General features: G+C 43.4%; 1 protein-coding gene across 1 annotated transcript; it reads left to right on the top strand.

Annotated features, from left to right (window-relative positions):
• Nucleotides 1-9,049: 9,049 nt before the first annotated feature.
• LOC135993285 (heat shock transcription factor, Y-linked-like) lies at nucleotides 9,050-10,733 on the top strand. Its single transcript, XM_065643015.1, has 2 exons — nucleotides 9,050-9,604; nucleotides 10,242-10,733. The coding sequence occupies exons 1-2, from the start codon at nucleotides 9,050-9,052 to the stop codon at nucleotides 10,731-10,733; spliced, it is 1,047 nt and encodes a 348-aa protein (XP_065499087.1).
• Nucleotides 10,734-13,148: the final 2,415 nt, after the last annotated feature.

The following is a 13,148-nucleotide window of genomic DNA, read 5'->3' as shown; positions in this document are numbered from 1 at the left end:
TAACCATGCACAGAAATACTTCTGCAAGTTGAGAAATTATTTTATCTGTCTGAATTAGCAACGAAATTTAAAAAAAAACTCTTAACAGTGTAACAGTGCACTGGTTTTGGCTGGGATGGAGTTAATTTTCTTCGCAGTAGCTTGTAGGTTGTTATGTTTTGTATTTGTGACCAAAACAGTGTTGATAACACACCAGTGTTTTGGCTATTGCTGAACAGTATCAAGGCCTTTTCTGTTTCTCATGCTGCCCTGCCAGCAAGTATGCTGGGGGTGTGCAAGAAGCTGGGAGGGGACACAGCTGGGACAACTGACCCCAATTGACCAACATGCTCAGCCGTAAAAGCTGGGGGAAGAAAGAAGAAGAGAACATTTGGAGTTACAGTGTTTGTCTTCCCAACTTACATGTGATGCAGCCTTGTTTTCCTGGAAATGGCTAAACATCTGCCTGCTGATGGGAAGTAGTGGAATGAATTCCTTAGTTTGCTTTGCTTGCACGTGCAGCTTTTTCTTTATCTATTAAACTGTTTTATCTTCACCCACAAGTTTTCTCACTTTTGTGCTTCTGATTCTCTCCCCCACTCTGGTTACTAAATCCATAGAGTTAATAAAATACACAAAGAGATATCTTCAAGAGAGATGGGTGAAGAGGTTACTCTGGTTGCGTTTGATTGCCCAGCAGTAAGTACTGCTTGCTGGGGGAAGAGGTGCAGTATAGTATATTAGGTAAGCAATGTATATGCTCTGATGAAAAAGATCAGATACACCTGATGAAGATCACTTTTAACAGACAAGGGTTCATATCATGCTGGCTTCCCAAATCCTGCTGAATGTTCTAGACATCAAACAAAAGCAAGGACATGAGTTTCCCTTTGATTTTTTAAAATTTTTTTTTAATGTGGCCTCCTTTAGTAAGGCTACATTGGGCATGACTCTGACCCTTTAGACTGTGGAAGTGGAAGAGTGTTTGGCTGGTGCTCTGTGCAGTCTGCTGCTGCTGGCAGGCCAAGTGGCAGGACTGGGAGCAACTCAGGGAGCAAGAGCGTCATGGATTTGGGAGGAGAAATGGTCTCAGGAACTTAAGCAGAAAGATTTGGGCTTTGCTCCCTCATTACTGGGACATCTGCATCTGGGACATCTGGTCTTCTAAGAAACAGCCGCAGAGATATTTCCTGAACAGCAGGGAATCTGCCTCCCTCTGGGTGGTTTTTTTTTTTTTTTGAGCTGTAATTCTTTCTGTCTTGGCGTCATTTCAATAAGAATGGACGTTTTCACCCAAAATGTCACCCTGTGGCAGGGACACTCTCGTGGATGTAGGAGCTGCCACTGCAGACACCCTTAACCTGAGGAACACCTGAGACAGAGGCCTCCCACTGAATGAACACATTCAAATCAAAGAAGGACAAAATCATTGTCTACACACAAAGTTCAGCCTTTGAGCTCTGCTGCAGCTCTAAATAGACACGGAAGCTAAACACAGGTTTTTCCATGCATCTCTCTCTCTGACACTTCCAGTTGCCTGAGATCTACTCCATCTGCTGTGAAACCCTGTGGCGAGCAACCTCAGAACTATCTCCACCCCTAGGTCTCTATTCAGTTAATTAGCAGTGCAAGCTCCCTGGTGGAGCACAGCACCAAATGTGGGAAAGACAGTGCTAAGAGGCACAAATGTTGAAGTTTTGGGATCCAGTACACAGGGAAATACCACAGGCCTAGTAGCGAAATGTGGCAGAAACCAGACTGGAATCTGATCAGTGCTATTAGACTTCCTTCCAGATCCTTTTCAGTCCTCCAGGCTCTACTCCAGGATGTGTTTACTTCATTCTTATTTATCATTTGGGCTTTCTGGGTTCCATCCAATCACAAATACTTCCTAAATAGGATAGAAAATTGTCAGATTGGACTTAGCTGGAAAAAAGAAGCTCAAGTGAAACTTTGCTGGATTGTCCCCAGAGTCACAGCAGAGAGACAGCATAAAGTCCTCAGCGATTCAACATCCTTCCTGTCGGCAGCCTGGGGAAGCACTCGAGAGCAGCTCCTGTTATAGTAGTTGTAATAGTTCCAAGCTTATCTTTGGGCACACGCCTTCCTTATACTTTTAGCCTTCTCTATTTATTTGTACTTGCCAAAATGCCTATGATATTGTTACCAAGACTTTACACTGCTCCCCAAGGGCAAGAGCTAATACAGCTGTAGCCATTTTATGCTGGGTGAACGGCCAACTGTTCACACTAGAGATTTTCTTAACCCTCGCTAATAACAGCCAAAAGCGTTTTAAAAAGAAAAAAGCACTTGAAAGCCTGTCATTTTCTGCCAAACACTGTATACAGAAAAATAGATTTTGTTAATACCAGTTTTCCCAAGTGTCTCAATTACCTGAAAACACTGCTTAGTTTAAATGCTACGAGCAAATGTAAGAGAGAAACCAACAGTGAAACTGCCAAATCTAAAACTGAGAAATCTTACTATAACTATAGATAGTACAAGCACTTGTATTGCACTTGTTTGTGATGGTTACCTGTTCCCAGCTTGATCACAGCCCTGAAAGCACTCACTGCAGGGGAATTGTGCAGATCAGTAGTGCTGGGCATGTATATATGAGTTTGTGTTAACAAACAGAGGCTGCTGTTTAACAAGTACTTTAATTTGGCACGTTGGATACTGGAAAAAGGGAAGCCCTAATTTCCCTTTGAGCATGGATGATTCTCATTGCATCCGATCACCTGTGAGGACTACCCACCAATTTGGACCTCACTCCTCTGGCACTATTTTTCGCAAAGGTTCATATTAAGGCTTGGACTCTATTCTCTTCCTGGTCAAGCCATAACAAGGCCCTCACTGACCTGTGATGATCGCATGCACTGCCACGATGAAGCTCCTCACAACAGCAAGGGCAAAGGTTGCCAAAGGTCAACATGTTAAGCACTTGCATCAGTTTGCTTTGGTTTTACATCACATAAGAGGTCCAAGACACGGGGGCAGTAATCAGAGATGAGAGCTGCCTCCAACATGGGAAAGTACTCCAGCCATAGGCACACTTCTGCAAGTGTGATGGAAGCAGAGTATGACTCCCACAGGGAGTTTGCATGTAGGCAACAAAAATAACTTCCTTGCAACAGTCAACTCTTATTTTTTGACTTGTGTAATTCCAATTAATTAATAAAGCGAGTAAGATTAGTGCCTTGGTATTACAAAACAGGCCTTGTATTTCATTGACATATGCCTGTAAGAGCAGCCACAAATCATCTGCCAGTTATCAGGCATTCCTGTGGATCTCTCATCACAAAATTGGTGTACCTCAGAGAAGGATGAAGCTAATGATCGGCACAGTATGGATTTATGAGAAACAAAACCTACTGCTTTTCTTTTTAACTAAGAAGATATTTTCATTATTCATTTTAAATGTTACAGATTGAATCAGTGCATTTCTGGATAAAAATTCAATCTAACCCATGTCTAAGTAGGGTGATTTTCTCAGCCAATAAAAACAGTAGAGCTCTGGAGACTTCTATGGGGAGGATTCCACAGCCTTTGAAGATCCAAAGTTTGTCGCTTAGAGACAGGTTGTTAATCTAAGCCTTCAGGCTATACGATGAAACAGCCTGACAACCTAATTTTCTGTGGTGTTTTGATGGGCTTGTTTTAACCCCACATGTCCAGCCATTGCAGCTCTAAGGAGTGGCACATGCCAACCTGCTTCCCAGATCTGACGATCAAGTGAGGTGTCAACTGTTAATACCCACACTTGAATTTATTCTTTGGGATTCATAGCAGTTCCACATTTACATTTGTTCAGCTGAGTTAATTTAATCTTAGTTTTTATTACAGTGGGTTATTAAGGAGGTATGATAGCATGGGATAGAAAAGCTCATGCCACGCAAGTACAGTTTGTCCAACATGCTGAAGTTTGCTTTCCCTTTCCTGGTTTTGACAAATCTATGTCAAGTCTAGTCTCTGGATGGCATTTGGCTCTTGCTCAGAGGTTGCTACACTAGTTACATACTAATACAGAACATACAGTACATGCAGTACTCTGTTTATGCTGCTATGAAATATAAACCAAAAATGTGTTATATGTAAAAGTAAAACTCTTAGTCATAGACAGGTCTCCTGTTCAATATTTACAGAGATCAGTTTGGCTTTCTAAAGTTTTTTACACTAGTAATACCAGGGTCAATAACTTTCCTATGTATATTCAGCATAAGCAAAACGCTCTCCTAATTTGAGAACCAACAAAAACTTGTGTGGGCTGCTCAAACCCTGTGCAAAACCTAGTTTCAGGAATTAAGAGTTATTTAAGAGGAGTGGGTGGCATATTGAGCTTCTGCAAAGGGTGAGTGTAGCTGTAGGGATGTCTGTGCAACACTGAGAGCATTTGTTGCAGCCTGCAGGCATACTTGAGCATCATCTCATCTCCCTTGATGCATATCTGTGAATATGAAGTCATGGAAACAGTGGCTTCACTGCCAGCTAGATGAGGCAGAAGGGCACTGGCTACTTATTCTAGCAGTCATAACACATTGTCATCAGACTAGCTGGATTGGCGCATACATGGGGGCTGTAATCATCCCTTTGGCTGTGGTATAACTTTTTGGTGATGTGCTATACCTTTGTCCCAGATGTGGGATATTCTTCGGCTCTACCCAGCCACAGGTGTGGGAATTGGCTCATTTTCAGTCCGTGACAAGAAACCAGGAACTGAGGCACTGGCCCACATCCCCCTCACTCTTGAATCAGACCACCTATTAATGGACAGAGCTTCTGTCACATCGTCCAGTCTGTATAATATCAAATAATTTTTGTAATCTGGATAGCATCTTGCAGCTGTATTCTCAGAGAAGACAAAGAGTGTACAAATAATATACTCACTCTGAGCTCCCACTAGCTTTTATATTGTAAAGGGCCAAGTGTTCTGCTTGTTCTGCTTTTTCAGCTTGAATGTAAGGAAAAATGCAGAATGCTGGCATTTCAGCCTCATGGAACTGAAGATCCTTACGCAGCTCAAAGCCTGGTGATCTAACTTTTGCTCCAGAAGAAATACCTCTTGTATTCTCCTATCCAGTATAGGAGAGAAATGGAGAACCAGAGTAAATAATACACTATTTCATAGTGACCCATCATTATTCTTCAGGTTTCTAGAGTCTACACTGGTGAGCAATAGCCTCCTTCTTCATGCAAGCCTATTGTGGAGGAAGGAATAGTGGTGGTCATCATCCTTTCTTACTTCTTTCATGCCAAACCCTGAGGTCAAACGGAATATTAAAGTAGGTTAATTCTCCCCACCATCCTCTTTTTCACAACAAAATTGTTGTTGTGAATCATACATTAGTTTATTATGAGATGATTCATGAATTGAATTTAGGATAGATAGGATAGGAGAGGATAGGATAGGATAGGATAGAATGGGATAGGATAGGATAGGATAGGATAGCATAGGATAGCCCACAATAACAAGGGACTGGATTTGCTGATCAAATAAGCCTTTTCCACTCTGCTTACTTTCTTGCTCAACAATTTAGCCCATGCACTGTCTGGTCTGAATTCCATGGGATTTCTCCACATACTCGGTTTATGTGAGAAGCTGTACATATTGAATGAAAGGTTCATTAAACATTGGAACTTCCTGGCCTTTTCTTTGCCTTCACCCTCTCCCTTTGATAGCTGAATGTGCTGCTTTACTTAAGAAAACCATAGTGCCCTGGCAGGAGGAAGGCATAACACACACATGTGCTTTGAATATGGAGAGTTGTGAGTTCAGCTCTGGCATCTCATTCCTGACCCTCGACACCTCTGCCACCGGCAGGTCTGCAGGGTTCATCAGGGCAGACTTAGCATGCACAGCCAACACCCTCCACAGTGCTGCCTCTATGCAAAAATTCACTCCTGAGGCAAAAATCGTAGAGCAGCAAGCTCCTTCTCTGCTTAATTGGAATGTGAGGACATGGTTCTGACAAAAGAAAATGCTAATAGTCTGTGTCACTCTGGTCTTTCCCTCTTCAGCCTCTTTTCCTGTCTCTTAAACCTGATGATACCTGTTTATACATGTTAGTGAACTCAGAAGTCTTGCACATTGTTTTAGATTCATTTCTTGGCTGAGGCGAACAATGTCAATAAAGCCCTGTATGTAGATCTAGGGGAATCTGAAGGTTGATTTTCAACTTGAAGCTAGGTTACAAGAATAAAATGACAATGTAAAATCTTGTGTTCTGTCTGATTTAGAATGGAGGTCTTGAATATCCACTGAAGCATTTTGCTTTTGCAAATGAGGAAATTCTGCATCATACACTTCAAATTTACGACTATGCACACACATACACCCACACACAGTTATTTCAACTAATAATAGAAACTTCTTATTACTAAAAGAGCTATCAAAAGTCAAAAAGCTAAATGAGATATTCAGACCGGCATCAACTAAAACTTTCTATTTCTCCACTTCCTCAGCACCTCTTCCACACCGTGCTTAACAACGTGATACTCTCATGCAAGTTTTACTGTAGTGGAAACAGGGTCAAAAATATTAAAACATAACAAAAAACCCGTGGATCCTCATCATTTACTGTGATATCATAATAGTGATTTTTTTTTTATGCAGTTCAGAATCTATTGTATTTTAGGAATGGTTTCTTGATGCTGTTAAAGCATCTTTGTAAATTTAATGGATTTAGTGTGAATTATTAACCTTGAACATCATAAATGCTTTTTCTAAAGATTGCTTCTCGTTGATGCTTTAATAATTTTAAAACACAGTGACAAATGTAAAGCTGAACTTAATATCTCATGTCATCTCATCATAAAATAGTGCTTTTGCCTGGCAGCAATAACACTGTCTGAGATATGTCTGTTCTGCCAGCCCACCTGCAAGAGCTGAGCCAGTCTAATTGTTCTGGCATGTCAGAACATTTTACATTAACTTTGAGAAGTTTTGCTGCCTATGTTTTATGTTCTGTTGCAACTTTTTGGCACATGCTCTGACTTTAAGGGGAGTAATAAGATTTTAACACTGTTACCGAAAGAATATACACTGTGTTTTTCAAAGCTTGTGTTCTGAGCCATATGTACAAGCTGGGGTGCAGCATGATACAATTTGCATTTTTGTGCACATCAGGGCTTGCTGCACAGGAGAAAAGATGCAGCTCCAAACAGGGGGAGACTTGCAGATGCTGCTTGGATCCTGGAGGGACTGTCACCAGCAGAATCGACACAAGTCCCAGCTGGTTTCATCCTGCTGAGCAGTCTTGCATTGGCTGGTCCTGACATTTCCAAGAGACAGGAGCTTGCCATCCTATTCCTTCTCTGCCTTCATGAACCTACCACCACTAGGAATCCAGCTGCACAAGACCTCCTGTGCAAATTAAATAGTATTGCTGCTGGAACCACCACAAAAAGGGAATTAGCAAAACTTCCATTGCTAGTTTTCTTTAACAGGTTCATAAAATGTAGGCTTTTTAACAAAATTACAGAAAGAAATATCATGTCTTCTCACCATTCTCAATCACTGTCAAAATTACTAGAGTGCAGAGGATACTTTCGGTCTTGGTACATGTGTGCGAACTCTCTCTGTGGGGGTTACAGGTTATCATGTTAAGCAGTAACATGCCTTGTGTCCACTTTGGGTGCTGTACTCACCACATCTCATTAGAGAGCAGAAGCTTTATTTTTTCTGCCTCCTTTTTTAAACCTCTGGCTCTGTGTTCTTTTATTATGAGTACTGAACACCAAGATTTTTTCATGTGAATAGAAAAAAATTATTTGATTAGACAAAAGGAATAAGCTTCATTTTGGCTTAGTTCAATGTTCTGAAAATTACTCCTAATTTTTCAGTTAAGTCACCAAACCAAAATGAGGTATTCACACAGTTCTTGTAAGTACCTCACTGACCTGCTAGAAGGCTCACTTTTTTGTGAAGCAAAAGTTGCTCACATTTGTGAAGCAACTTGAGAAGTACAGAAATGCTGACTAAAATGCATTCGTGACCACTTCTTTTTCTACATCCCACTTCACTGATATGGGTCTGTCTGTCTTGTCACTTCCCTGGCACTAAACTATGCACAAAAAGGACAGTAAGGCAACTGTCTCCTTGGGCTTCCCTGTATCCAGCTCTGGTTATTAAGGCTCATGTAATGCAAAAAACAAAACAAAACCTGCAACACAAACCAAACAAAAATTCCCATTATAAACCAGCTTTAAGGTCACAAATTCAGCATTCATTTTTACCTCTGCCTGTTCATCTCGAAAGCCTAAGCCCCAGATATTTGGACAGGAAAACTTTGTCTACATAGGTTCAGTTTTTAACCTGAACTAACAAACTTGCAAACCTTCCCACTTTCAGTAAAGCTGAAGGTCCCTGGGCATTGGCCAATGTTTCAGCAAGATTTCAATAAAGGTTCACAGATGGAAAGAAATGTCCTACAAAAATATGCCCATTAAAATAAATAATTTTTAAAATGCTCATCCAGAGGTGAGGACTATATTTGTACTAAGCCAGGTGTTGAAGTCTTCTGTGTTTGTAACATGGTCTCCAGCAGAAGGACACTGAGATAGTTCCTGGCTGAATTTTTCTCAGCATTGTGCCACATCTTGTCCACAGAGATACGTGGTTGTCTAATATGTGAACCTTCCTAATGGTTTGGTTGCACAGTAGTCCACAGAGTATTTATATGAACACTTAATCAGTGTAATATATTGTTTAAAAGTCTTGTCCTCTACAGTATTATCTAAAAGTATTTTTTTTAAGCCTGGATGAACCTCCCTGTCCCCCCCCGTGGACCAGGTACTAGCTGCAACCCAACACGGCACAGTCCTATCACTACGTCTACAATTTCACTGCAGTTTTATTTACTTTTTGGCTCTTGAGACATAAGATCTGTAAATGAAAAGCAACAGCTTGCTGCTGCTCCTTCATGTTGCTGGGAAACAGAGGCTGCCCTGTGATGTCAGGGCTGCGCAGCGTGAGCGTCATGGTGACATCTGAGAATTTTCCCTTGAGAGTCTCAGTTGGTCACTTCCTTCCAGCCGGGGTTCTGGCAGGGCAGTCTAGTTGCTAAGGTAGATGGCTTCTGCAGAAAAAATTACTGAAACTGAGGAAAAAGAATTTAAAATGGAGCTTTCCTCATCGGAAACTTCATGTGATTCTGTTCTGGCCAAGGGAGTTGATTTGTCAGGCTCAACTTCTTCTCTCTGTGCAGCCTGTGAGAAACGAGCGGCTTGTGATGCTGCCTTTGGACCTCCAGTAGAAGAAAGGTCTTTAGAAACTTCGGCTAAGCAACCCTGGTCAAAAGGAGACTGTGTGAATTCCTCTGAGGAGAGCTCTAGCAAAGATCGTGCCCCCACATGCCTCCACTTTCTGAAGAAGCTCTGGGATGTTGTTGAAAGCGATCGGTTTGAGTCCATTTGGTGGGGTGACAATGGAAAGTGTGTAGTGATTAATGAAGATCTGTTTGAAGAGGAGGTGCTCGCGAGGAGAGGACGCCTGAGGATTTTTGAAAGTGAGACCATGAGAAGCTTCACTCATCACCTCCATCTGCACGGATTCACCAGAAAGCTGGGGACTTTTCCAAAATCGGGCTCGCGCAGTGACTTGCTAGCAGAAGAAACAGCTAGGGAGGTATGTTGGATCCTCTGCGTGGAAACTAACTCTCAGAATATTCTAGTGGGACAGATTTCTGTTCCAATGAAATCAGTCTTTACTACAAAGGAGATGAGGATGGTAGTCAATGTTCTGATTGTCATTTGTTTCTCGCCTCATGTTCAGGAGGTTTTGAGGTAGCATTTCTGAGTAGTGGAAGTTACGCTAAAATACATTTTGTTTCCAATTACTCTGAGCACATAAAATGAAAAGATACTCTCAACATACCAGGATTTTTTTTTTTTTTTATTTCCTGTGTGTCTTGCTGTACCAGATGTGCACTTTTCCTGTGGCATTTGCTGAAGGCTGAAAAGGTACATGTCAGGTTCATTCCATGCTAAAGATGCTGAAAAGTAATGGTATTTGGGTTTCTAAACCAGTTTGTATCTTTTGAAATCCTATGCTTCTCTGCTACCAAGCGGTAAAAACACAAAGGCTGGTTACTATTTACTAGGACACTGTTTTACTCAGCCTAAGCTTCAGGGATAGAATGCCCCTGACAGTCCTTTTTAACATCCATGTTTCTCTTTTGCAATTAAAATTATTATTTCTCATATCTTTGTGGTTGACTGTCTCAAGGTGGTGGCAAGTAACTCTTTTCTTTTGCATTTTTCAGTTTCACTTCTACTACAACCCAAATTTTAGAAGGCATTTTCCACATCAGCTAATGAAGTACAAGCAAAGATTTGGCCCCAAAAATCAAATACCAGCAGGATTTTCACCGGACACGGATTTGCATGCGCGCCGCCAGAAAAGGAAGCCAGATGTTGAGCTTGCACGGGAAACCACTTCCGAGGAGGAGAGCGGTGTGTTCACAGCAGGTCCAAGGAAGCGCCCTGCCCGGGCAGCTGCCCGAGCCAGACGTGCCTCCCCGTGGGCACGTACCGCTCCCTGCAGCGTTGCCTGCAGCGCTCCCTGCGCCGCCAGGCCCTGCAGCAGCAACGGGGGAGAAGCGCAATCCTCCCAACATGTCCCTGTTGCTGCAGCCCGGCAGCCCCGGCGCGGCACCTCCCGCCTCTCCAGCTGCGGTGGTGGCAGCCGCTGCTCCCTCTGTGCCAAGGCCACCCCAGCTCCAGGGTCCTTTCCTGACAAGCAACCCTTGCAGTAAGGTATTGAGCACTGAAACCACTTCCTTCGTTTTCCTAATGAATTCAAGAGTTAAACCATTGAGGTCAGTAGTGGGGTTAGGTTCCAAACGATCTCAGAGAGGAATCAAAATATTAGGTTTTTTTTTCTTTTGACATATTGGGAAAACATACCCTTTTAGAAGTAGCGAGTGACATAGAATTTACCCTAGAAATCAATAGCACTATTCCTCTGTTTCATGAAGGAAACAGGTTCAAGACGGTTGTGTGAGTTGTATATCCTGCAATCGCCCCTCAATTCTGCTTCACAGTGGCGGTCTGTAATGCCAAATTTGAAGACATCACTTCCCCAAAATATCTTTTTGCACCTGTTGGCTTTAGAATGGCTTGGCTTCACCCCTATATCTAGCTTTTCCTAGAAACACCCAACTAATATCAGTTGAGGACCAAAATTTATTCAATCTTCTCTCACACAAAAGTCTTGCTGGCTTCCAGGAGACCGTCATTGGCATTGGGCGTGCAGTACTGCTTCCTTTTAGTATGATAAATAGCCATGCTTTTCATTCATAATAAAATGTAACAAAATAAAATGTCTGTAAACAAATCCAGAAGTGTTTTGAAGATCGGAGGGGAGTGGGATTACACTTTGCGCCATGAGCAGCGTGTCGGTATCCGGCTGCACGCTTTGCAGGTTTAGGTACACGGGAGACTACCACATACAACTTCAGCCTGAACCTTTGGTATGAAATCAAATGACAGGCTGACAAGTCGGGCTCAAAGAGTAAATGGGGTCACATCAGGTTGGTGGCCAGTCACCAGTGGGGCTCCCCAGGGCTCAGTTTTAGGGCCAGTGCTCTTCAATGTTTTTAGAAATCATCTGGATGCAGGAATCAAATGTACGTGAAGTAAGTTTTCTGATGATATCAAGCTAGGAGGAGCTGTGGACGCCCTCAAGGGTAGAGAGGCCTTACAGAGACATCTGGATAGACAATCTGGATGGGCAATCACGAACCGTAATGGAATTTAACAAGAGCAAGTGCTGGATTCTGCACCTGGGATGGGGTAATCCTGGTTACACACACAAACTGGGGGACGAGAGGCTGGAGAGAGATCTGCGGGTTTGGGATGATGGCAAGTTGAATATGAGTCAACAGTGTGCCCTGGCACCAAAAGGGCCAACCGCATCCTGGGGTGCATCATGAACAGCATCGCCAGCCGGTCAAGGGAGCTGATTGTCCCACTCGACACTGCACTGGTGCAGCTTCACCTGGAGTACTGGGTGCAGTTTTGGGCACCTCATTATAAGAAGGACATCAGACTATTACAGTGTGTCCAGAGGAGGGTGACCAAGATGGTGAAAGGTCTCGAGGGCAAGATTTAGGCTGAGGTAATTTGATTTGTTCAGCTTGGAGAAGGCTGAGGGGGGACCTCATCCCAGGCTACAACTTCTTCAAGAGGAGCAGCAAAGGGGGAGCTGCTGATCTCCTCTCTCTGGTGGCCAACGCGAGGACACAAGGAAATGGAATAAAGCTGTGTCAGAGGAAGTTCAGACTGGACATTAGGAAAAGGTTCTTCACTGAGAGGTCACTGGAACAGCCTCCCCAGGGAAGTGGTCACAGCACCGAACCTGTCAGAGTTCAAGGAGCATCTGGACAATGCTCTTGGTCATATGGTTTAGTTTTAGGTAGTCCTGTGAGGAGCAGGGAGTTGGACTGCCTGATCCTTATGGGTCCCTTCCAACTCAAGATATTCTATGATTCTACAAGATGACCTTGAATCTATAAGAGGTGTGAAATGTATCTCAATTTTACAGGCAATTTAAAGACCAGAGGGTAAGTGCAGAATTATTCATTAGGTTCGCAGTGGTACAGACTCTACCCACAGGGCTGTAGTGCCTGTGCCACAGCCATGGAGCCACTAAAAGACCTTAATGGCCCTGCCCAGCCTCACGTTTGGCTTCCATCCACACCCTGCCTGTGGCCCAGGAGCCCTATTTAAGCTCGGCTCTGGGTCTGCAGCTCTAGCTGGAGCTCTGCTAGAAGAGGGCTGGTCTCCAGCTCATCTGGGTCCCCCAGCTTCAGACCCGTTCCTGACCTGTGGCTTGACTTTGTAGTGTGACCTCAGACCTGCTTCGCTACCAGGGATTTTTTTGACGATCTGGACTCAGGGCTGACCCTGTCCGTGCTCTCTGCATCAGCCTTTCTCAGGTATTGTGGGGTGGGTGCTGGTGAGGCCCCTGCCAGCCTTGTTGATCCCCAGTTCCCCAGCCTGTATGGAGCAGCCAGCCCTTGCTTTGCCCTGACACCTTCTGAGAAGCCGTTGGTACCCTTGCATGGCTTGGTTTTGCCTCATGTCCGTAAAGTACTGGTGTTTAGCCTTTTTCCCCATGTTAATTCAGGGATGGCCAAGGTTATCACCTCTACTTTGGAGGGATGGCA

Source organism: Caloenas nicobarica, chromosome 12 (genome assembly GCF_036013445.1).
Source record: "Caloenas nicobarica isolate bCalNic1 chromosome 12, bCalNic1.hap1, whole genome shotgun sequence".
NCBI lineage: Eukaryota > Metazoa > Chordata > Aves > Columbiformes > Columbidae > Caloenas > Caloenas nicobarica.
The sequence above is the reverse complement of the archived record's forward strand: the minus strand, read 5'-3'. Positions and strand labels throughout refer to the sequence as shown.

Bases quoted from the DNA above. Each gene is read 5' to 3' on its own strand.
- LOC135993285 (XM_065643015.1), top strand. From the start codon at position 9,050: ATGGCTTCTGCAGAAAAAATTACTGAAACTGAGGAAAAAGAATTTAAA. The intron at 9,605-10,241 runs GTATGTTGGATC...TGCATTTTTCAG, and splicing joins CAGAAGAAACAGCTAGGGAG to TTTCACTTCTACTACAACCC.